This window comes from Schistocerca gregaria, chromosome 4, assembly GCF_023897955.1.
Source record: "Schistocerca gregaria isolate iqSchGreg1 chromosome 4, iqSchGreg1.2, whole genome shotgun sequence".
Lineage (NCBI taxonomy): Eukaryota > Metazoa > Arthropoda > Insecta > Orthoptera > Acrididae > Schistocerca > Schistocerca gregaria.
Genome location: NC_064923.1, coordinates 45,101,456 through 45,127,976, shown reverse-complemented (window position 1 = coordinate 45,127,976; position 26,521 = coordinate 45,101,456). Strand labels below are relative to the sequence as shown.

The window sequence follows — 26,521 nt, the reverse complement described above, 5'->3', positions numbered from 1 at the left end:
GAAATATACAGGGTGTAACGGGAATAAGTACAGATATTTTTATATGCGATACCATAATATGTACACACATCAGTGTGTAGTTGTTACTTTTTTTTCTCTGTGTCGAACCGTCTTCCCACGAACACATAACAAACTTTACGATCTGATGTTTTCTACACGCTTGTAACTGCACCTCTAAGCGGACTACACCTGTCAATAAAGGTTAACCGTTGTGTATCCACGCATCCACACTTCAACAGTTGACCTGCTGCCCGGGGGAAAATAAGAATTAAAGGCTTGCTCTTACCATATCTACTTAGAGGTGCTGCCCGTCCTAAAAACATACTACTTGTAATAGCTGAAAAAGACGTAAATACTGATGTAATCGTGTTCTCTACACTGTCCTCAGTCTCCAGTGAAAACATCTGCATTTATACCCGTCAACACCCGTATAGTTTAAAGAATACATATGACGCAATTTTGTTTTACTTAATCTCATTTACTGTGTTACAAATTGGTACTTTCAGTGTAAAACATATGTGTAGTTGGGTTAGGTAGTCTGTGAACGGGCAGAGCTGTGAGGAGTGCATGTAATTGCAGGTGCTGAAGGGCAACACCAACACGTACCTGGAGTCGAAGCAGCAGCTGGAGCCGGCCATCTGGGCGAGCAGGGTGCGCTTCCTGCCCTACAGCTACCACCGCAGGACCGTCTGCATGAGGGTAGAGCTCTACGGCTGTCGTTGGACAGGTGGGTGGGCGCCGCGCACTGTGATCCTCTCTACCTGAAAACAGAACTGAAGTCGTCCATCGACAGTTCATCCCATGACTTCCCCTCCTGTACTGACCTCATCATCTCAGAGTCGCACTTGCATCCTACGTTCTCAATTATTTGTGGAACGTATTCTAGTCTATTTTACCCGCACGCTTTTACAGTTTACCCCTCAGTAGTTACGAAAGTTAATCCTTGATTGTTCCATAAGATTTAGGGCGTAGAGCGGCACAAATTCGGCTCTTTCTTCTAATATTTCAGCGCACTTTGAAGATGGATGGATGGTATTCATCCGAAATATTAGAACAAGAAGAAGAAGTCGAATTTATGCGGCTGCATGCCCGAAGTTTTATGGAACAGCCTTTGCGCCGCAGAAATGTGAAGATGTTAATCTTGACGTCTTGATACATGTTCTATCATCCTGTCCCTCCTTGTTCTTGTTAGTGATTACCATATGCTACATTCTTCACCAATTCTCCAAAAGGACCGTCTCATATTTCATCAGTCCAGTCGTAATTATCAACATTATTCTGTAGTACAACATTTAAATACTTCAAGTTTCTTTGATGGTTCTCCTTACAACGCCGTGCTCCAGACATATACTATCGGAAAACTTCTTCCTGTGTGTGATATTAGCAGACTCCTTTCAGCCGAGAATGTTATCTTTGCCTGTGACAGTCTGCTTTTTATGACCTATGTGCTACGACCGCAGTTATATCAAATGCTTGGAAGATAACAGAATTGTATTACTTCGTCTACTTCATAGTTACCAGTCTTCATGTTAAGTTATCACTACTCTAATTTCTGCTATTCATCATTACATTAGTTTGTTTTTTTGCCTGTTGTTACCATTCGACGGGTTCTGCAATTCTTCCTCATTTTCGCTGACGACATTGAAGTTATCAGCAAATCTCGTGATTGATACCGTTTCACACTGAATTCTAACTCTAGTTCTGAATCTATTCTTTGACACCGTCATTGCTTCTTCGATGTACAGACTTAACAATAGGGTCGAAGGAGGGCATTCCTGCATCAAAACTTTTCTGATCAGAGCACTTCCTTCATTGTCATCTGATGTTTCTCTCTTGGTTCTTGTACTTGGTGAGTATTGGCCGTCTTTCCCTGTAGTTTGCAACTACTGTCCTGATGATTTCTAACATTTTTCACCTATTTACGATGTCGATCGCTGTCTCCGGGTCCACAAAACCTATGACTGTATCATGCTTCTACTGAAGTGTAGCTTCCATTATCAAGCGCAGCGTTAGAACTGCCGCTCTCGTGCCGTTCTCCTCCTAAAGGCCAAATGATTGTCATGTAAGAGATTGGCAAATGACTTTTCCACTGTTCTCTACATTACTCCTGTTAGTAACTTGGATGCCTGATTGTAGGATAGTTACCGCCTCTATCTACCGTTGCTTTGTTAGGGATTGTGTGTATATTACTCTCCGAAATTCTGTCTACAGATCCGTAGATTCTGTTGAACAACTTAAAATGTCGGTTGGTTTTCATTTCTACCGATGATTTTAGAATATACGAAGCAATCTTACTTATGAAACTTCCTGGCAGATTAAAACTGTGTGCCAGACCGAGTCTCGAACACGGGACCTTTGCCTTTCGCGGGCAAGTGCTCTACCAGCTGAGCTACCCAAGCATGACTCACGCCCCGTCCTCACAGCCTTACTTCTGCCAGTACCTCGTCTCCTACCTTCCAAACTTTACAGAAGCTCTCCTGAGAAACTTGCAGAAGTCGCAATTGTGAAAGAAAGGATTTGGGGAGACATGACTTACCCACAGCCAAGGGGCTGGAATCTTACTTACGCATTCCACTTTATTTGACACTTCTAAATTCCCTCTGCCTTGCACGTAACAGGGTTCTGCTACTCAAAGGAGCTTGAGACAACGCGTGACTTTATTCCTCGAACTAGCACAATGGGAACTCGCTTGCTGTGATGTCTCCGCAGGGTGTCCTCCTGTTAGCTATTTACTGTAATACCTCTTACTTGTAGCTGGACGACAACTGCGGAATGCTGCACGCGCAGTTTACCGTTTCGTAATGATTGCACGAAGTGTTGCAGACGCTGGTGACAGGAGGTAGTGGTTGCTTGTTGCAGACGGCGTGGTGAGCTACTCGATGCCCCAGGGGGACAAGCGCGGCGCCGGCTGGGAGTTCTTCGACGCGACGTACGACGGCCACTGGGACGGCGAGCTGCGCCGGGGGCTGGGCCAGCTGACCGACGGCCGCGTCGCCCCGGACACCTTCCGGGCCGGACACTACGCGGCCGCCGACAGAGGTACCTGCCGCCGCCTGCCACCTGCCACCTGCCACCTGCCACCTGCCACCTGCCACCTGCCACCTGCCACCTGCCACCTGCCACTGCCAGTGCCGCCCTAGGCGTGCGCTCGCTCTCCAGCCAGCACAGCAAACGTTGACTTCCCTGCCAGAGACCTAACAGCGTTCAGAAGGGGCAGATTAAATACAGTTGGCGGTGAAGTATTTACTGCTGTCAGAAGTAGTTTGCCTTGCAGCGAAATTGAAGTAGATACATCCTGCGAAGCAGTGTGGGTAGAGGTTATACTTGACAATCGGACTAAACTATTACACTACTGGCCATTAAAATTGCTACACTACGAATATGACGTGCTACAGACGCTAAATTTAACCGACAGGAAGAAGATGCTGTGATATGCAAATGATTAACTTTTCAGACCATTCACAAGTTGGAGACAGTGGCGACCCCAGAAATGTCCTGACACGAGGAAAGTTTCCAACCGATTTCTCACACACAAACAAGAGTTGACCAGCGTTGGCTGGTGAAACGCTGTTATGATACCTCGTGTAAGGAGGAGAAATGCGTCCCATTACGTTTCCGTCTTCGACAAAGGTCGTATTGTAGCCTATCGCGATTGCGGTTTATCGTATCGCGACACTGCTGCCAATGACTGTTAGCAGAATATGGAATCGGTGGGTTCAGGAGGGTAATACGGAACGCCGTGCTGGATCCCAACGGCATCGCATCACTAGCAGTCGAGATGACAGGCATCTTATCCCCATGGCTGTAACGGATCGTGCAGCGACGTCTCGATCCCTGAGTCAACAGATGGGTACGTTTGCAAGACATCAAACATTGGAACGAACACAGTTCGATGACGTTTGTAGCAGCATGGACTATCAGCTCGGAGACCGTGGCAGCGGTTACCCTGCATCATAGCCGGGAGCGCCTGAGATGATGTACTTAACGACGAACCTGGGTGCACGAATGGCAAAACGTCAATTTTTCGGGTGAATCCAGGTTCTGTTTACAGCATCATGATGATCGCATCCGTATTTGGCAACATCGCGGAAAACGCACATTGGAAGCACGTATTCCTCGTCGCCACACTAGCATATCACCGGCGTGATGGTATGGGGTACCAGTGGTTGCACGTCTCGGTCACCTCTTGTTCGCATTGACTGTGAACAGTGGCCGTTACATTTCAGATGTTTTACGACCCGTGGTTCTACCCTTCATTCGATCCCTGCGAAACCCTACATTTCAGCAGGATAATGCACGACCGCATGTTGCAGGTCCTGTACGGGCCTTTCTGGATGCAGAAAATTTTCGACTGCTGGCGTGGCCAGCACATTCTCCAGATCTCTCACCAATTGAAAACTTCCGGTCAATGGTGGCCGTGCAACTGGCTCGTCGCAATACGCCAGTCACTACTCTTGGACGAACTGTGGTATCGTGTTGAAGCTGCATGGGCAGCTATATGTGTACACGCCATCCAAGATCTGCTTGACTCCCTGCCCAGGCGTATGAAGGTGGTTGTTCTGGGTACTGATTTCTCAGGATCTATGCACCCAAACTGCGTGAAAATGTAATCACATACCAGTTTTAGTATAATCTATTTGCCAGAAGAATACCCGTTTATCATCTGCATTTCTGCTTGGTTTAACAGTTTTAATGGCCAGTAGTGTAACTGGATCGTTTCACCGCCTCCGATATAGTTGCTGAACAGTTCAAAGAAAACTTGAGTCTCATTTCAAATACGCACCCCACTCATACAATTATAGTCGTTGGCGACTTCAATGTACCCTCCATATGCTGACAAAATTATACGTTTAAAGCAGGCGGCAAGCTAAACGTCATCCGAAATTGTACTGAATGCTTTCTCAGATAATTATTTTGAACTATTAGTTCACAAGCCTACGCGAAGCGTAAATGGTTGCAAATCCATACTTGACCTCTTAGCAACAAATAATCTTGGACAAATAGGGAGTATCATTACCAAACAGGGATTAGCGACCACAAGGCAGTTGCTAGGCCGAATACCGTAACAACCACAACCATGAAAAGAAACGCAAAGTACAGCTATTTAAAAATAATTAATAAATTAATAAGTGATGTACATAAAGCGGGTCAAATCGCTGTTACAGAAGCAACAAGTAAAGCATGCCAAATTTATGAGAACACAAAATCCCGAAGCTTGGCAAAGGTTTGCTGAAGTTTGAAATATAGAGAGTCCATCAAGGCGAGATGTTCTTAATAATTTCCACAATGAAACTGTCTTGGAATCTGGCAAAAACTCAAAGAAAAAAAAATGGCTCTGAGCACTATGGGACTCAACTGCTGTGGTCATCAGTCCCCTAGAACTTAGAACTACTTAAACCTAACTAACCTAAGGACATCACACACATCCATGCCCTAGGCAGGATTCGAACCTGCGACCGTAGCAGTCGCACGGTTCCGGACTGCGCGCCTAGAACCGCGAGACCACCGCGGCCGGCAAAACTCAAAGAAATTCTGGTCATATATAAAGCACACAAGTGAAAATGAAATGATATGTCTTGTGACGAGGGCCTCCCGTCGGGTAGACCGTTTGCCTGGTGCAACTCTTTCGATTTGACGCACTTCGGCGATTTGCGCGTCGATGGGGATGAAATGATGATGATTAGGACAACACAACACCCAGTCCTTGGGCGGAGAAAATCTCCGACCCAGCCGGGAATCGACCCCGGGCGCTTTGGATTGACAGTCTGTGGCGCTGACCACTCAGCTACCAGGGGCGGACAAGCACACCAATGGCAGCACGCAATCAATACCTTCACTGCGCGATAACAACGGTGAAGTCACTGATGACAGTGCCACTAAAGCAGAGTTATTAAACACGGTTTTCCGAAACTCCTTCACCAAAGAAGACGAAGTAAATATTATTGAATTCCAATCAAGAACAAGTGCGAAGATGAGGAACATAGAAGTAGATATCCTCGGTGCACCAAAGCAGCTTAAATCACTTAATACAGGCAAGGCTTCCTGTCCAGATTGTATACCAGTCAGGTTCCTCTCTATGCTGATACAACAGCTCCATATTTAGCAATTATATACAACCGCTAGCTCATAGAAAGTTCCGTACCTAAAGACTGGAAAGTTGCTGAAGTCACACCAATACCCCAAACGGGAAATAGGAGTAATCCACTGAATTACAGGCCCACATCACTAACGTCGATTTGCATTAGGGTTTTCGAACATATACTGCATCGGAACATTATGAAATACCTCGAAGAAAACGATTTACTGACACATAATCAGCACGGGTTCAAAAATACCTTTCTTGCGGAGCACAAGCTCTATACTCATGAAGTACTGAGTGCTATCTTCCGGGGTATGTCAAATGGACTCCATATTTTTAGATTTTTCAGAAGGCTTTCGACACCGTCCCTCACAAGCTTCTTCTAACCAAACTGTGTGCCTATGAAATATCGCTCAGTTGTACGACTGTATTCATGATTTCCTGTCAGAAAGGTCACAGTTCATAGTAACAGACGGAAAGTCGTCGAGAAAAACAGAAGTAATATCCGGCGTTCCCAAACGAAGTGTTATACGCCCTCTATTGTTCCTGATCTATATTAACGACATAGGATACAATCTGAGTAGCCCTCTTAGATAATTTGTAATTATGTTGTCATTTACCGACTTGTCATCAGATGAGCAAAACGAACTGTAGAATGATTAAGGTAGGATATCTGTGTGGTGCGAGGAGTGGCAATTGACCCTGAAAAGAGAAAAGTGAGAAGTTATTCATACAAGTATTAAAAGAAATCCCCTAAATTTCGATTAAGCGTTAAGTCACACAAATCTGAAGGCTCCATCTTCAGCTAAATACTTAGGGATTACAATAACAAATAACCTGAACTGGAATGATCACATAGACAATGCTGTGGGTGGAACAAACCAAAGACTGCGATTCATTTGCAGAACACTTAGAAGGTGCAACATATCTACTAAAGCGACTGCTTACACTAAACTTGTCCGCTCTATTCTGGAGTATTGCTGTGCAGTGTGGAATACGTATCAGGTGGGACTGACGGATGATATTGAAAAAGGTTCATGGAAGCGAGGCTTGTTTTGTATTATTGCGAAATAGGGGAGATAGTGCCACAGACATGATATGTGAATTGGAGTGGCAATTGTTACGTCTGCCACGGACGGCCCCTGCAGTCAGACTACAATCAAGACAGCCCTGTGTATCATGTAACATACACAAACACATGGAGGCGCAACCAAGAGAAAACAATTCTTCAAAACAAACATATCTTGCTAGAGACTAATGCGAATCTTTTTCTACAGTGGTCGCCTCACAGATACAGGGAAAGTTGGAGTACTCCGCCGGCATTATAAGGCCAGTGCAGCAGCATTAATGCTAGTTCCTCACCGGGCTAGGACCAGCTCCCACGGACCTCACCGACGCTCTTGATGAATTGTTTTTGTGTGTATATAGTGATTCTGGAGAAGTGTAGTTGAGTTTCAATAAACGACTATATACTGAGCGTTCTACAATACTGAGTATTCTCCTGGAATAATTAAAACAAAGGCGTTTTTCGTTCCCACGGGATCTTCTCATTACATTTCAGTCACCAGTTTTCTACTCCAAGTGCGAAAACATTCTGTTGGCACCCACCTACATAGGGAGAAGTGATCATCACGATAAAATAAGAGAAATCAGGGCTCACACAGGAAGATTTAAGTGCTCGTTTTTGCCGGCCAGGTTGGCCGAGAGGTTCCAGGCGCTACAGTCTGGAACCGCGCGACCGCCACTGTCACAGGTTCGAATCCTGCCTCGGACATCGATGTGTGTGATGTCCTTAGGTGAGTTAGTAGTTCTAAGTTCTAGGGTACTGATGACCTCAGGAGTTAAGTCCCACAGTGCTCAGACCCATTTCAACCACTTTTTTTGCTCGTTTCTCTCGCGCACCGTGTGAGAGTGGAACGGTAGAGAGACAGCTTGAAGGTTGTTCATTGAACCCTCTGCCAGGCACTTAATTGTCAACAGTAGAGTAATCTCGTAGATGTAGATGTAGATTTATATGATTAGGCCGCAGTTCACACTTAAGCAAGCACGGCTCGTAGTTAAAGGCCCTGAGACGGAGCCGCCCCAAAATACACTCTAAGAAGAAAACATAAATAAAAACGACGTACCAAGAAGGATTATTACCTGAATGGCACGGAAATCGGTAGAACTGGCGTACATGTACAAACAGACAAACAAATGATAACAGTTGCAGAAAACAATAGATGAGTTATTCAAGAGAAGGGTCTTCACAAATTGAGCAAGTCAGTAATGCGTTGCATCGCATCTGGCTCTTATACAAGCAGTTATTCGGCTTGGCATTGATTCGCAGGGTTGCTGCATATCCTCTTCATGGATATCGTCCCAAATTCAGCCCAACTGGCGCGTTAAATGATCGAAATCGCGAGCTGGTTGGAGGGCCATGCCAATAATGCTGTAAATGGTCTCAACTCTTCAATGAGAGCCCATTACAATCCTTGGAGAGTGTGTGGGTGAAGAAGACGACCACCTGCTCGTCTACACAATGTGGTTTGGATCAAGACTTGCTGGCCAAGGCTGAGTTTGGCACGCACGAAGACAGCCAATAGACACTCTCTCCATGTGTGGAAAGGCTTTATCTCAATGAAGTGTATGCACAGGATGGCTTGCTATGAAAGGCAAGAGAAGGGGGTGTAAATATTTCGGACGTACCGCAGTTCTGTAAGGGTGCTGTGGATGACAGCCAAAGGGGTGCTGCTATCAAATAAATGGCAACCCACACCGTCACTCCTTGCTGTCAGGAACATGGCGGGAGACAGTGAGGTTAATATTCAACGCTGATCAGGGTGTCCCCATCGATGTCTTCGGCCTGCTGTCTCACTGAATGCAGTAAAATTGTTTTCAGTGGTGAGTCCCGCTTCTAACTGAGCCCCGATGGCCAGCAAACACTTACCTGCAGATGCGTCCTGACTGTGGTGGAATATTAAATCGACTGAAGACCGCCATACTGCCCGACAGCTAGAGGTAATGGCGTGGGGTGCCATTTCTGTTCAAAGTAAAGCCCTTCTGCTAGCCATCCACGAGATCCTTATACCACAACCTTACAGACAATTTGGCGCGACATCCATCAGAAGGACGTCCTCCAACTAAGTCAGTCCGTAGCCGGAAAACCGCTTGCGTAAGGGTCAGAGGTGGAACAACACGTTATTGAGTTGCTCAGTTTGTGAAGCTCTTTCCCTTGAATAAATTATCCAACGTTTCTGATCTTTTAACCATTTGTTTGTCCCCATGTGTACATCACGTCTACCGATTTCGTCCTATTCAGATAATACCCTAGTGGCGCGTCACTTTCTCTGTCGTAGAGTGTACGTATTAAAACATATTTTACACAATTGGATTACAGAATTTAAATTATCAGGACTCTCCTCGAATATTTCCCATATGAATTCACGTAGTGACTGTCAAAGTTTTTCTAACATTTGATGTCGACTGAAGTTTTTGAAACAGGTAGTAGCTACTCTTTAGACTCCGCCTTCAAATGACGGTTACCTCCACGCCACAGAGGTATGAGGGTATGCCTTCTGCAGATTGGAGATTTTATGGGCCTCCCGTGGTTCAGTTCTTTCAACCTGGTTTTTAGAAACCTCCACATGACTTTCACATTCTGTTGCTTCCCGGTCGAAATTTTTTTTGAAAGTCGTGCGTCATTGACTGAAGATTAACGTTTATGTTTTGCAAGGGTAGAATACAGTTTTTTTGTTTCTTGCACTGTCAATTCCACATGCTGAAGGAATGGCGTGCTATGTTGTAGACGTCTCGCTGGAGCGCACTAGAATACAGTGACGTATGTGCACCAACGACGGAGAGTTTCACGAAAGATTTGATGAATATGCACGCGAAACCTGTCAACCTACATTCATTTATTTATAACCTTCTTTCTTGATAACCCCGACTGCGCGATAAAGTGCATTATTACCGTGTTTCTTTTTGTGAATGTTATTATGCTTGAAATTTTCTGAGTTTTATTTTATTGGCAAAAACTGTAGCATACTGTGAGTCGGAAAACAGCACAATATGAATTCAGTATGCATTTTATTAAGTAAATGTTCGGTTCATGCGCTCAGGGTGACAGTGAGGGAACTTCTTGAATGCAGACCCAACATAAACAGTTCAAATACAAGCAAGGGCATTTATATACTTTCAAGGTACCAATAACTGGTAAAATTTTTTGCTACAAAAATTCTGTTTCCCAACATTTTAGTGCAAAAACCCACAATGAAACTGACACGTTTTGGAGTGGGGTTTCATTTAAACTGCATATTTTCTTAACACGGTCGTATAAATACGGAAAACAGCAGATGTGATATGTTGGCTTCACATACATTTATATCGTCATAGAGGCTACACGACTTCCTTATGTCAACCATTCACAGAAAATGCCATTAAAGTCACGGAACATCACTATTTTGTCACGTAAACTCATAAACGTCGCGGAATGGATACACGCGATTAAAATTACACCTCTCGTGTTCGGAACTGAAAACACGAAAGCCATTAAGCATTCAGTGAAAATAAACATACACCACCACAGAGATCTCTCCACAACGCGTCTTTTTTAGTACGGTTTATTGCGATGAAGTGTCGGGATATGTGATCCCGCCAGCTAAACGCTCTCCCTATAGATCTTTCCTTCACTTCAGCTTTTGCTACTGTTTGGTAGTTTAGTATTTGAAAAGGAAGTTAATTACAGTCTTAAAATTTTTTAGAAGACCTGGCACCAAAGTCCCCGTAGTAAGTTTGGCAGTCATCCCCAGTGTGGAATTTACGAGGCGTGCCTTCACTTAAATACTTGACAGGAAGTTCATTAACCACTCTCAAAACATTTCTCGACTGTTCCACTCCCGAACAGCACATGGAAAGAATCAGCTCCTATTTCCCACCTATTATTTCTCTTATTCCTGTGTAGGCGGAAGACAAAGAATTCAGGTCCACGACGCGAATCCTCTTCGCGCTCATTCTGCGTCTTCTGTAGCAATGAGTATTGAATTAGTTTTTAGGCATGCCAACTACCCCACTGGCCATTAGAAGAAATGCAGATGGTAAACGGGTATTCATTGGAAAAATACACTCCTGGAAATTGAAATAAGAACACCGTGAATTCATTGTCCCAGGAAGGGGAAACTTTATTGACACATTCCTGGGGTCAGATACATCACATGATCACACTGACAGAACCACAGGCACATAGACACAGGCAACAGAGCATGCACAATGTCGGCACTAGTACAGTGTATATCCACATTTCGCGGCAATGCAGGCTGCTATTCTCCCATGGAGGCGATCGTAGAGATGCTGGATGTAGTCCTGTGGAACGGCTTGCCCTGCCATTTCCACCTGGCGCCTCAGTTGGACCAGCGTTCGTGCTGGACGTGCAGACCGCGTGAGACGACGCTTCGTCCAGTCCCAAACATGCTCAATGGGGGACAGATCCGGAGATCTTGCTGGCCAGGGTAGTTGACTTACACCTTCTAGAGCACGTTGGGTGGCACGGGATACATGCGGACGTGCATTGTCCTGTTGGAACAGCAAGTTCCCTTGCCGGTCTAGGAATGGTAGAACGATGGGTTCGATGACGGTTTGGATGTACCGTGCACTATTCAGTGTCCCCTCGACGATCACCAGAGGTGTACGGCCAGTGTAGAAGATCGCTCCCCACACCATGATGCCGGGTGTTGGCCCTGTGTGCCTCGGTCGTATGCAGTCCTGATTGTGGCGCTCACCTGCACTGCGCCAAACACGCATACGACCATCATTGGCACCAGGGCAGAAGCTACTCTCATCGCTGAAGACGACACGTCTCCATTCGTCCCTCCATTCACGCCTGTCGCGACACCACTGGAGGCGGGCTGCATGATGTTGGGGCGTGAGCGGAAGACGGCCTAACGGTGTGTGGTACCGTAGTCCAGCTTCATGGAGACGGTTGCGAATGGTCCTCGCCGATACCCCAGGAGCAACAGTGTCCCTAATTTGCTGGGAAGTGGCGGTGCGGTCCCCTAAGGCACTGCGTAGGATCCTACGGTGTTGTCGTGCATCCGTGCGTCGCTGCGGTCCGGTCCCAGGTCGACGGGCACGTGCACCTTCCGCCGACCACTGGCGACAACATCGATCTACTGTGGAGACCTCACGCCCCACGTGTTGAGCAATTCGGCGGTACGTCCACCCGGCCTCCCGCATGCCCACTATACGCCCTCGCTCAAAGTCCGTCAACTGCACATATGGTTCACGTCCACGCTGTCGCGGCATGCTACCAGTGTTAAAGACTGCGATGGAGCTCCGCATGCCACGGCAAACTGGCTGACACTGACGGCGGCGGTGCACAAATGCTGCGCAGCTAGCGCCATTCGACGGCCAACACCGCGGTTCCTGGTGTGTCCGCTATGCCGTGCGTGTGATCATTGCTTGTACAGCCCTCTCGCAGTGTCCGGAGCAAGTATGGTGGGTCTGACACACCGGTGTCAATGTGTTCTTTTTTCCATTTCCAGGAGTGTACATTATGCTAGCACTGACATGTGATTACATTTTCACGCTATTTGGATGCATAGATCCTGAGAAATCAGTACCCAGAACCACCACCAAGTCCTAATAACGGCCTTGATACGTCTCGGCATTGAATCAAACAGAGCTTGGATGGCGTGTACAGGTAAGGCTGCCCTTGCAGCTCCAACACGATACCACAGTTCATCAAGAGTAGTGCCTGGCGTATTGTGACGAGCCAGTTGCTCGGCCACCATTGACCAGATGTTTTCAGTTGGTGAGAGATCTGGAGAATGTGCTGGCCACGGTAGCAGTCGAACATTTTCTGTATCCAGAAAGACCCGCACAGGACCTGCAACATGCGGTCATGCATTATCCTGCTGAAATGTAGGGTTTCGCAGGGATCGAATGAAGGGTAGAGCCCCGGGTCGTAACACATCTGAAATGTAACGTCCACTGTTCAAAGTGCCGTCAATGCGAACAAGAGGTGACCGAGACGTGTAACCAATGGCACCCCATACCATCACGCCGGCTGATACGCCAGTATGGCGATGACGAATACACGCTTCCAATGTGCGTTCACCGCGATGTCGCCAAACACGGATGTGACCATCATGATGCTGTAAACAAAACCTGGATTCATCCGAAAAATTGATGTTTTGCCATTCGTGCACCCAGGTTCGTCACTGAGTACACCATCTGTTGACTCAGAGACCGAACCGTTTCAGCCATGCTGATGAGGTCCCTGTCATCTCGACTGCTAGTGATACGAGGCCGTTGGAATCCAGCACGGTGTCCCGTATTATCCACCTCAACCCACCGATTCCATATTCTCCTAACAGTCATTGGATCTCGGCCAACGCGAGTAGATAAAAGGCAATCGCGATAGCCTACAATCTGACCTTTATCAAAGTCGGAAACGAGATGGCAATCATTTCTCCTCCTTACGCGAGGCATCAAAACAGCGTTTCACCAGGCAACGCCGGTCAACTGCTGTTTGTGTATGAGAAATTGGTTGGAAACTTTCCTCGTCTCAGCACGTTGTAGGTGTCGCCACCGGCGCCAAGCTTGTGTGAATGCTCTAAAAAGCTAATTATTTGCATACTACAGCATCTCCTTTCTGTTGGTCTAATTTCGCGTCTGTAGCACGTCATCTTCTTGGTGTAGCAATTTTAATGGCCAGTAGTGTAATTATTTTATTTATCGCGAGAACTAGCTTTGGGGAACTCGTACCAAACATATTAATTTTTTTTGAATAATAATAATACACAATTTAAATAAAGCATAATTCATATACAATAGTTCAGTTACAAAAATAATTTTTTCCAAAAGTTGGCATTGTTTTGAACAGCAGAGCGTAACGTGAACACAATTCTGTGGCAGCACTCAGTAGTTCTCTCATTCCTAAGTAACAATCTTTTTCAACAAGTTTATGAACACAAGATATAAATAGTGATACAAAATTTTAGATCGGCATGTTGTGCAACTACAGTGAGATCTAACGGGCAGGCCGCTGTTGAAAGCCACACGACTGATAATAACCATGTCGAAATGTTTTATTTAAAGGAGTATAAACATTTAGGTGCGTATGTTTGACCTAAAACATTAAATTATATCTCTTAAAATTCTATTCTGGGACGCTTTTTTCCTAGCACGAATATTTTGTATTCCGAAATAGATGAAAGACAACAATTGTTCTTTCTCTTATTGATTTTCATTCCGTTCTCTTTCCTCAGTCTCCTGCCTGCATACTCTTTTCCTGTATGGTTTTCTCACTTCAGCTTAGTTCTTCTTCTATGATATACTTAGTAAAAGATTTCTTTGACGATTTTGATATCGTCAATGGATCCTCCTCCAGGCATCATGTAAACTAAAATAGGGAATGTTTGTTCCAAAAGCAAGGAATAGTTCAACATGAATAAACATTATATAACAAGTGTGTTAAAACAAACAATCTTATACGGCATCAGATTTGTAAGCCCTATCTTCTTAGTATTTTCACTTACAAGCAACAAGATTGTCAGGTCGTTTGAGCCACATTTATAGAGAGTGATTCGAACGAAATTTAAGCCATACACATAAAAAGGTCATGTCTTAAATGGCTCTTCTTTAAGGTAACAGTTTAACCGAGAATGAGCTAGGTTACCAAGTGTTAGATTATTCTCCTTGTTCAAGATACCTTCGAGGTTTTTTATGTGTATCGTTATCTGTGTGTTGATGTATTTAAATACATACCCGGAAAAAAGAAATACAATATACTCAAAAGAATGTCTTTAGTGGCACCAGGGTACAATATGAAACTTTCTGTCAGATTAAAACTGTGTGCTGGGCCGAGACTCGAACTTGGGCACTTTGCCTTTCGCGGGCAAGTGCTCTACCAACTGGGCTACCCAAGCACGACTCACACCCCGTCCTCACAGCTTTACTTCCACCAGTACCTCGTCTCCTACCTTCCAAACATTACAGAAGCTCTCCTGCGAACCTGCGGAACTAGCACTCCTGAAAGAAGGGATATTGTGGAGACATGGCTTAGCCACAGCCTGGGGGATGTTTCCAGAATGAGATTTTCACTCTGCAGCGAAGTGTGCGCTGATATGAAACTTCCTGGCAGATTAAAACTGTGTGCCGGACCGAGACTAGAACTAGGGACCTTCGCCATTCGCGGGCAAGTGCTCTACCATCTGAGCTACCCAAGGTAGGAGACGAGGTACTGGCGGAAGTGGAGCTGTGAGGACGGGGCGTGAGTCGTACTTGCGTAGCTCAGTTGGTAGAGCACTTGTCGGCGAAAGCCAAAGGTCCCGATTTTGAGTCTCGGCCTGGCACACTGTTTTAATCTGCCAGGAACTTTCATATCAGCGCAAACTCCGCTGCAGAAAATCTCATTCAGTGTGAAATATGTTCGACTGATTTCGAGCTGATGATAAATGATACATCTGTCACGGTTATTTGCGATCAAATGGTGCTACGTAGGCCTGTCTGTGCACCCCCTGTTTTGACTCTGTAAGCATCAACTGTGATGAGTTTAATGTTGAACAGTGTCTCCAACATTCACTCTAGAGTACAGCTAAGTCTCAACGGCCATTAAGTACTCCAGTTAAACAGCTTCGATCATTTCAACGGACCCTGTAGAAGCCGGATGGTCGTATCGACGAGTTAGTGGACATAATGGTTAGAATGTATCGGTGGTGAGTCACTGCTTCCAGCAGTGGTCAGTGGAACATTCCCACACCTGTTGGCCAGGTTGTGGAAGTCAGCGTAGTACACACGCACGATGAAGTCCAAGAATTTTTCGAGCAGCAATGGCCGACTGACAGGGCACATGTTGAACGTGCTGTATCATTAGGGTTCATTGGAAATGGTCTGCTTGCAGCAGAACTGAGGTGACATGTGCCTCTGGCCAGATTACCATTGACGACACGACGCCGCCAAACATGGCTAGTCTGTTGTCGTGGAAGGAATGACTGGAGAGTTCAATATCGCACTGTTGTCTTCAGTGATGAGGACAGGTTCTGTCTGCATGCTGGTGTAGGACCTACAGGCATGACGTAGACCTGGTCCCATCCCAGAGTGCAATTGTCCACGGCACCCAGGTTCCATTCCAGGCTTCATGGTGCGTGGTTGACATCTGCTACAACTCGCGGTCTCATTTGGGGTTTCTGTAGGTTAAAGTGATAAGGCCGTCATCGCTATGCTAATGCCATTTCTTTCACAGGAAGCTGATGTACTTTTCTAGCACGATGCAAGAAATGAAACGGCTCTTCGTGATGTACAACAACTTCCCTGTCCAGAAAGATTGTCAGATTTCTTTGCAATTGGACACGTATGGGTCATGAAGAAGCGGGAATTTATTCTCTAACACCTGCATAAACCACTGTGAAAACGCAGGTGCAGCATACTTTGGGTAGTCTGCCGTAGGATGCCGTTCAGTAACTTTACGACTGTCTGCATACACGCCTACGTTGCCGTTAGAATTGCACTGTGTACTTATGCGACTGTCTGGACTCCCTTTATTGTGATAAATGTGTTTCAATGGTTATGAATTTATCACCCTCTCCTTCAGTGATATCTACGTGTCAACTCACTTGTCGTTAAAATGACATGTATTTGAGGGTGTTGCATTTTTTTTAGGTAGCGTAGTTTTGACCTTAACACGTTGTTGTTAACCTATTTCTGTGTTCATCCTTTACTTCAGATGCTGTAATGTCAAAGATAGAATGTCAGATATTTTATTCACAGGCTCTTGAGTTTCCTCGAACAATAGTTGGAACTAGAGTCGCTGGTTGACTCGATAGCGCTGTTTCCTTGCACCGCTGAATTAATGGTAATGAATGTCAAATACCTGACCTTGTACGCGTTGTGGAAGCCACCTTTACGGTGTTGATTTGCAGTTCTCCTGTGTCATCTGTCGTTACTATGTTCTGCAGGCCAAGGATGGGTCGGCTGGAGGAACGACACCCGTGGAGGGCAGCCCGTCGAGATTAAGTTCGAGTTCGACAAGGTTCGTGAGTTCAACGCTGTCCACATATTCTGCAACAACCAGTTCACGAGAGATGTGCAGGTGAGTGCGTGAACATACATGAACTATCTACACTCCATTACCCGATGTAAGTCGCTTCCTGCCTCTGAACTCTTGCGACACTTTGCGTTTCGCGAGCGCCAGGCGACGCGCTTTGTCGACTCAGAGATGACAGTCAAGTCGTCCTGGGTTCCAGTGCAGGTGTTCTCGGAGGCGAACGTGCTGTTCAGCGTGGGCGGCAAGATCTACGAAGGCGAACCTATCACCTTCACGTACATGGAGGACCGCATCTTCGAGAACTCGCGCAACATCACCATCAAGCTGCACCACCGCGTGGGCCGCTTCGTGAAGCTCCGGCTGCACTTCGCCAACAGGTGGATCATGATCAGCGAAGTTTCTTTTGACTCTGGTGAGTAACTCTTTCACATGCGCCATGATAAATGTCTACTCCAAACGCTCCCATGCACACATCAACTAACGTTTTACCTCATACCGATATGTCGTGCAGGTGTGTTGCTATTGTGACAGTCCCCATGCCGGTCGGAAGGTCGTGCCTGGCATTGTTTGGAAATTACTATCAGCACTACCTACGCGTAGACCACCACACTTCAGCGAAACGCAGCATTTCACTTGAAAGTAAGCACCAGCACAGACGCATTAGAGGCGTCTGTGGGACACAGAAGTGAACGTGTATCACGCCAGGGAGGACAGTGGGGACCAGTGATCAGGCTCGCATCACCATGTTAAGCGCAACAGCATTGTGAAACAGGGAAGTTGTGCAACTGACCCTGCGCAAAAGTTGTGTGGTGCGGATATGATGTGCTGCGGACATGTAATCGCTTTCAGTTGATAGCTAGCGCTGAGGACTTACGCTGCACAGGCCGTGCACTATGACAGGTGCACAGGATTACAGATATCTATGATTTTTAAGTCAACGGAACCGTGATTGGAGTGTTTCAGAACTGAATTCCGTGTTCGAGGAGGTTTCAGGAGGTCGCGTAGCGCATCAGCTTGTTGGGAGACGATTGCATGTTGCGAATTTGTATTCCCAACGACTATGGCCACGATCACGTCGTACACCAAACACCATGGACAGCGTTACAGATTGACAGGAAATAATGCACAGTGGACGTCCCAGGATTGAGGTCGGGGGTTGTTTAAGGGCGAAACTCGGGTTTGTTTGTAGCATGACAACGTGTTTGGAGACAACTCGGTGATATCGAACGACTCCAACACCGCACTCAAATGTCCAACAGGATGGTTGTGGTGTAATGTTATGTGGTGACGTTACATTGAGCCACAGTAAACCTCTCGAGTATGTTGAGGACACTCTCACTGCTCTGCGGTACAGGGACGAATTTCTGCAATGAACACAGGGACCGAATCGCCCACATTTTGGTGACAATTTTATGTTGATGGACGATCACTCACCTGCTCATCGTGCTGTTCTCGTAAACATGATCCTTCAGAGTGCCAGATCACCAGAATAAGATGGCCTACCTCTTCGCCAGACATAAGCCCAATCGGACTTCCATGGCATTGACCGAAACGATCTGCGTTTGGATGCCGACAACGACGATGTATTCTGCGCGACTTACACAGAATCATTATTAAAGAGTGGTATAATTTGGAGCGGGGCTGGTTTGAAGACGTCATCAATGTGCACGACGGATTAAACCCGGCATCCTAGCAAGGGACCGTTCCATCATTTACTGACGTCGCTCGGGAGTGCTGTGTAAAACAGCCAATGGGAAACAGAGTGTTCTGTCATCCTACAAATGTTCCTTTCTTGATTTAGTGATATGGACACATTGCAAATGCATATATACCCATACTTCAGAGCCAATTTTTGTTTTCTGTGCCATGAATTTCAAAGTAAAGGGGTGATGTAAAACTTTTGTTGATGTGCATGAAGTGGTTTCAATTAAAAACCAGCTTTACGCTCGCTTAAATGAGCTAAACAACCAGTTACTGTGTCTCCTTAAACATTTTCAAACAAAGTAACCACCTTCATTGTGTTAATTACATGTAAACTTGAACTAAGTATTACAGCAAAAGTGCATAGCTTGTTTGCTGCAGAATTTTACAAAATTACGAGAAAACATAGTTATTAAGAAGAAAAATCTATGAATTCCACCGAAAGACTTCAATGACGATATAAGGAGAGGTCATATCTAACCCAACGATTAGGGAATTGCTGACGTGGAAAAAAGAAGAGTGACTTGAAATGTCGCTAAGGTTTCAAATATTCTACCCTCCTTGCCCCATCAATTTCATCCTGTATATCACAGTTTGATTGTGGTGACAATGCAAAATACACTAACGAGAAAATGAATCAGTGGTATGTATCTAATAGCATGAAAGGTCTCCTATCGCCCTTACTATGGTGACGATTCGTCATCACCTGATTTCCAAATGCCGCAGAAACCATCGGACAGTCCAAAATGCAGGGAGATTCGTCACAACTGTGTGGAAAGTCCACACAACTTACTCCATGGAATGTCATATGCAATCAAAAGAACAAAAGTAATGTGATTTGAAACATTTCTGAGGAGTTTGGGGGATCTAGTTCTTATTCTGTTGATGGTACTTGTTGCTCTACGAGTGCTGTAGACGGACATCAATAGACTTGTTTACCAGTGGAAGGTAATAACACATCTGCCAAGGATCATATTTAAAACCATGTCATCACCTCGAACACGCTTGCGTCTCCTGCTCAAGCGGTGCCCTGTTGGTAAGCGCTATACACAGCGTCAGGTTATGTTTGTCATGGAACTAAGTACCCTGACATCAGCATGTATGTAGAACGTGACGGCTAAGTCTACTTCACCGTTTCCCTGCGTTGGACGTGTAATGATGCCGTTATGCGCTCTAGCAAATCCCTTTACCCTTCGAAGCACAGTTAACAAAGGTACACGTGAGGATCGAAGGCTTCTTCATAAGGAGGAAGTTTTTCTGGATGATCTAGATGTTCACTGTAGCTCTAGTCCATTACTGAACTGCCAACGCTTTGCTGCACAGTGTCTCAACCGCTCGTTATTACTAGCCATTATAATCCTCACCGACCCCTGTCATCACCATTTCCTAAGGAAACCTGTCTACGGTTTTGGCATTGTCTACTAAAACTGAAGATACTCCTGTGCTCGTATTAAACATGTTATTTATTTCGTTCATAATGAAATAAAGTATCGTTTTAAAATAATTTTCTGTAGTTATCTTATTTAAATCAAAGCCATAGTTCTTTCTTTCTAGGACACCGAGGTAGTTTTATAGAACATTGTCGGAGAACAGCGATATTATTGTGATAAAATTATTTAAAAGCAGTCTTGCTCGCAGCCGATATTAACATCTGAGCGGTTTCGGCCTTTCAATTACGAGCCATCATCAGAGTTTGCACAACCTGGATGACGGTGATGGCGGCGCCTGACCCGCTGTGGACGCCTCAGTCACTGTAACTGATCAGCCACTCTGATGATGGCCGAAACCAGTCATAAGATAATATCGGCTGCTTTTAAATAATTTTAACAGTGAGATAAGTTCGTGTGCCGCAAACTAATGACGATGTGTCCTGCGTTGCAGTGATAGCGCACGGCAACTTCTCTGAGGAGGTGCTGCCCGCGCAGGACGCTCCGGCGCAAGACGTGTTCATCGAGAGGGACGAGCAGCACGCCGGGGGACGGCCTGGTGAGTACAACTCGTCTCTGAAGCGCCGGTGCCTAGCTGTTTCTGTACTAGTACGCCGGCAGCTGCAGAAGAACTGAGCCTTCAGAATACTAGTTCACTGGGCTCACACCCTCTCCGGCACGGCAAAGCTCTCCAGTCAACTGGAACACTTTGTTTTCTGTAAGAAGTGCTATACGTTGCACAGAGTTTTGGTGAAGAGAATGTCACATACCAACTGTACCGCTGGGGACGATGAAACGCTGGGATTAGTGCGATTCTTCCATAATGTTGCACGTTATCCGTAAACTTTCAACGTTATTGTTATCTTTCATAGCTTTGATTGCTGATAATCACTTGACACCAGTACCTATGAGTTTTAATTTGTACACTACAGGCACTGAAGATGATCATTATGTGATTGAAAATCGATTTTGCTGTCAATAAACCATCAAAATTAGGGCCAACGCTGACTTTCCTTCTAATTTCACTACATCATGTCCCTCATTTGATGGCTGTTCTTTCCTATGCTATAAAGCACCTTTGGTGACAAAAGTGATTCAGTTACTCAGAACAGATGACGTAACTTTTAATTCGAAAGCTGCATGTCGAAAGTTCGGGGTTAAGATGCGCAACTGGGCTTAAAGGTTGAACAGATTAGGAAACAGTATGACAATGATAAGGATTACTTCAAAGCAACCAACCTCTTAATTTCAATCGGCAACCAAGGTGCGACTGGATCCCAAACCGTCCCTTTTGACTATCTTATTTTCCTTAAAGTCCTGGTGGCAATTGGCTGTTAATATTTTGAAAGTTAAACTGATTCTCAGTTATTATGACCGCTCCGAAGGAACGTCTTAAAACATTACTTGCAAACACTTACTACAAGAGAACTCACTCTGCAAAACCACAAGATCCAGATGAAATACGCCAATAATGGCCCGGTATTTCTAATACAGAAACGTCAGCTTAGTACAACAGATTGTTCAGATCATAACTAGTGAATGAGAAATTCAATTACAAACAAATAATTAATAGCTAAATCCAACCACAAGGTCCCGCTTTTGTTTAACGGCAGCCTGTGCCTTAGTACAATTGTTCCGGTTGTATTTACGGTCAACAAAAAAAATGGCTCTGAGCACTATGGGACTCAACTGCTGTGGTCATTAGTCCCCTAGAACTTAGAACTACTTAAACCTAACTAACCTAAGGACATCACACACATCCATGCCCGAGGCAGGATTCGAACCTGCGACAGTAGCAGTCGCACGGTTCCGGACTGCACGCCTAGAACCGCGAGACCACCGCGGCCGGCTTACGGCCAAGAGCTAATTAATTAGAACATTATTGATCGGTTACAGACCAGAAAGAAAAGGAAAAATAATCGAGTGACAAACGACAACTAGTCCCTTAATACAATAGTACTGTATATATCTACGACCAAAGAGCCGTCCGAGTAAAACTCTGAGGGTCGGATACAAACCAGAAAATAATGAGGAAGGTAGGTAATGAAACAAATCACCACGAGAATTACAGAATGTTACTCCCCTTTATCAGCAAGATGCACGGTTCGTCGCAGCGTTTACTGAGTGGCGCCGACGAAAGCCAAGTGGAAGAGGGCAGCCAGGCCACGAGCGGTCGTCCGACACGAGTGTTGCCCACCAATAGACGGGGTGTCGGCCTGCTGTTTGTAATCGACGCTGACCCCGGTGAGGTACTCCGGTATCTTTCCTCTGCGCAGAGCCTCCTTGAGTACCTCGTGGCTTCGGCCACTCGGACATCGTTACCACCTCTTGTCGTGACTCTACCGCCATTCCCCAAACTTTTTGCGCCCCCCTCTCCGGTCAGCGAACCCCGTATATACACCGGCAAGCAAATATCTAAGGACAGAACCCACAGATACCAACTCTTCCTCATAGATATTAACAATGGGGCGAGAGGAGGGACAGTCGATACTACCCTTGAGACAGTTGAGCCAGACTACTAGCGCCACGGCTAACCTCCATATATTTTTTCCAGGGCAAAAACGTAGAAATATTGAAAATTTGAAATACAGAACCTTCCCGTTATTAACCCCCCCTCACCCCTCCTCCCCCTCCATGAACCTTGGAACTTGCCGTTGGTGGGGAGGCTTGAACCCACAGCGACTCAGCGATACAGATAGCCGTACTGCAAGAGCAGCCACAATGGAGAGGTATCTGTTGAGAGGACAGAAAAACGTTTGGTACCTGAAGAGGGGCAGCAGCCTTTTCAGTCTGAATGATTGATCTGGCCTTGTAACATTTACCAAAACGGTCTTGCTGTGCTTGCAATACAACGGCTGAAAGCAAGTGGAAACTCCAGCCGTAATTTTTCCCGAGGGCATGCAGCTTTACTGTATGGTCAAATGATGATGGCGTCCTCTCAAGTAACATATTCCGGAGGTAAAATAGTCCCCCATTCGGATCTCCGGGTGGCAACTACTCAGGAGGACGTCGTTAGCAGGAGAAAGAAAACGCGTTTACGGATCGGAGCGTGAAATGACAGGTCCCTTATTCGGGCAGGCAGGTTAGAAACTTTAAAAAGGGAAATGGATAGGTTAAAGTTAGATATTGTGGGTATTAGTAAAGTTTGGTGACAGGAGGAACAAGACTTCTGGCCAGGTGAATACAGGTTTATAAAAAGAAAATCAAATATGGGTAATGCCGGAGTAGATTTAAAAATGAATAAAAATTAAATAGGAGTGCATGTAAGCTACTATGAACAGCATAGTGAACGCATTATTGTAGCGAAGATCTGCAAAAAGCCCACTGCTACCACAGTAGTACAAGTTTATATGCCAACTAGCTCCGCAGATGACGAAGAAATTGATGAAATGTATGATGAGGTATCAGATGGTGAAGGGAGACGAAAATTTAGTAGTCATGGCGGACTGGAATTCGATAGTAAAAAAAAAATGGTTCAAATGGCTCTGAGCACTATGGGACATAACTGCTGAGGTCATCAGTCCCCTAGAACTTAGAACTACTTGAACCTAACTAACGTAAGGACATCACACACATCCATGACCGAGGCAGAATTCGAACCTACGACCGTAGTGGTCGAGTGGTTCCAGACTCAAGCGTCTAGAGCCGCTCGGCCACCTGCGGCCGGCTATTCGATAGCAGGGAAAGGAAGAGATGGAAAAGTTGTAGGTTAATAAGCAATGGGGGAAGGAATGAAAGAGGAAGCCGCTTGATAGACCTATGAACAGAGCATAATTTAATCGTAGCTAACACTTGGTTTAAGAATCATGAAAGAACGTTGTATACATGGAAGAAGCCTGGAGATACTGGAAGGTGTCAGATAGATTATATAATTCTAAGACAGAGATTTAGGAACCAGGTGTTTAACTGTATGACATTTCCGGGAGAAATGTAGATTTTGACCACAATCTCTTGGTTATGAACTGTAGACTAAAACTGAAGAAACTGCTCAAAAGTTGTAAATTTAAGGAGATGGTATCTGAACCAGAGGTTGTAGAGAGTTTCAGAGAAAGTATTAGGGAACGTTTGACAAGAACAAGGGAAAGAAATACAAGGAAGAAAAGTGGGTAACTCTGAGAAATGAAATACTGAAGGCAGCAGAGGATCAAGTAGGTAAACAGACAGGGGCTAGTAGAAATCCTTGGGTAACAGAAGTGATATTGAATTTAACTGATAAAAGAAGAAAATATAAAAATACAGTAAATGTAGCAGCGGAAAGGAAAACAAACGTGAAAAACATGAGGTCGACAGAAATTGCAAAATGGTTAAGCAGTATTGGCTAGAGGACAACTGTAAGGATGTAGTGGCATATATCAGTTGGGGGTAAGATAGCTACTGCCTACAGAAAAATAAAGAGACATTTTGAGAAAAGAATACCACTAGTATGAATATCAAGAGTTCAGATGTAAAACCAGTTCTAAGCAAAGAAGGGAAACCAGAAAGATGGAAGGAGTACATAGAGGGTGTATACAAGGGCGTTGTACTTGAGGACAATACTATGGAACTGGAAGAGAACGTATATGCAGATGAAATGGGAGATATGATACTGCGTGAAGAGTTTGACAGGGCACTGAATGACCTAAGTCGAAACAGGGCTCCGGAAGTAGACAACATTCCATTAGAACTACTGACAGTCTTGGGAGAGCCAGCCTTGACAAAACTCTACCACCAGGTGAGCAAGATGTTTGAGACAGGCGAAATACCCTCAGACTTCAAGAAGAATATAATAATTCCAATCCCAAAGAAAGCAGATGTTGACAGGTGTGAAAATTACCGAACTACCAGTTAAATAACTCACGGCTGCATAATACTAACGCGAATTATTTACAGACGAATGGAAAAACTGGTAGAAGCCGACCTCGGGGAAGATCAGTTTGGATTCCGTAGAAATGTTGGAACACATGAGGCAGCCGGCCGCGGTGGTCTCGCGGTTCTAGGCAGCAGTCCGGAACCGTGCGACTGCTACGGTCGCAGGTTCGAATCCTGCCACGGGCATGGATGTGTGTGATGTCCTTGGGTTAGTTAGGTTTAAGTAGTTCTAAGTTCTAGGGGACTGATGACCACAGCTGTTAAGTCCCATAATGCTCAGAGCCATTTGAACCATTTGAACCACGTGAGGCAATACTGACCCTACGACTGATCTTAGAAAATAGGTTAAGGAAAGGCAAAACTACGTCTCTAGCATTTGTAGACTTAGAGAAAGCTTTTGACAATGTTGCCTGGAACACTCTCTTTCAAAATCTGAAGTTTTCAGTGGTCAAAAAAGGGAGCGAAAGGCTGTTTACAATTTGTACAGAAATCAGATGGCAGTTATAAGAAATGGGGGACATGAAAGGGAAGCAGTGGTTAGGAAGGGAGTGAGACAGGGTTGAATCCTATCCCCGGTGTTATTCAATCTGTATATTGAGCAAGCAGCAAAGGAAACAAAAGAAAACTTCTGAATAAGAATTAAAATCCATGGAGAAGAAATAAAAACTTATAGGTTTGCCGATGACATTGTAATTCTGTCAGAGACAGCAAAGGACTTGGAAGACCAGTTGAACGGAATGGACAGTGTCTTGAAAGGAGGATATAAGATGAACACCAACAAGAGAAACGAGGATAATGAGATGTAGTCGAATGAAATCGGGCGATGCTGAGAGAATTAGATTAGGAAACGAGACACTTAAATTGATAGATGTGTTTTGCTATTTGGGGAGCAAAATAACTGTAGAGAGGATATAAAATTTTGACTGGCAATTTCAAAGAAAGCGTTTCTGAAAAAGAGATATTTTTAAGATCGAATATAGATTTAAGTGTCAGGAAGTTGTTTCCTAAATTGTTTGCATGGGGTGTATCCAGGTATGGAAGGAAACATGGACGATAAATAGTTTAGATAGGAAGAAAATAGAAGCTTTCGAAATGTGGTGCTACAGAAGAATGCTCAAGATCAGGTGGGTAGATCACGTAACTAATGAGGAGGTACTGAACAGAATTGGGGAGAAGAGGAATTTGGAACCTGACTAGAAGAAGGGATCGGTGATAGGACACATTCTGAGGCATGAAGGAATCACCAATTTAATACTGGAAGGAAGCGGGGAGGGTAAAAATCGTAGAGGGAGACGAAGAGATGAGTACACTAAGTACTTTCAGAAGGATGTAGGTTGCAGTAGGTACTTGGAAACCAAGCAGATTGGACAGGATAGCATAGCATGGAAAGCTGCATCAAATCAGCCTATGGACTGAAGACCCCAACAAGCCGTTATTTCAGAA

General features: G+C 45.1%; 1 protein-coding gene across 2 annotated transcripts in view; it reads left to right on the top strand.

Annotated features, from left to right (window-relative positions):
• The window catches only part of LOC126267248 (discoidin domain-containing receptor 2-like), a 336,625-nt gene that overhangs the window by 239,611 nt on the left and 70,493 nt on the right, over positions 1-26,521 (top strand). For both annotated transcript variants that reach the window (XR_007548969.1, XM_049972257.1), the window contains exons 6-10: positions 580-727; positions 2,860-3,039; positions 17,014-17,147; positions 17,307-17,514; positions 20,685-20,789. Coding sequence is in view for 1 of the 2 variants with exons in the window: in XM_049972257.1 (XP_049828214.1) it covers positions 580-727; positions 2,860-3,039; positions 17,014-17,147; positions 17,307-17,514; positions 20,685-20,789 (775 nt within the window). In the remaining variant the exon portion in view is untranslated. The remainder of the gene's footprint in view (positions 1-579; positions 728-2,859; positions 3,040-17,013; positions 17,148-17,306; positions 17,515-20,684; positions 20,790-26,521) is intronic.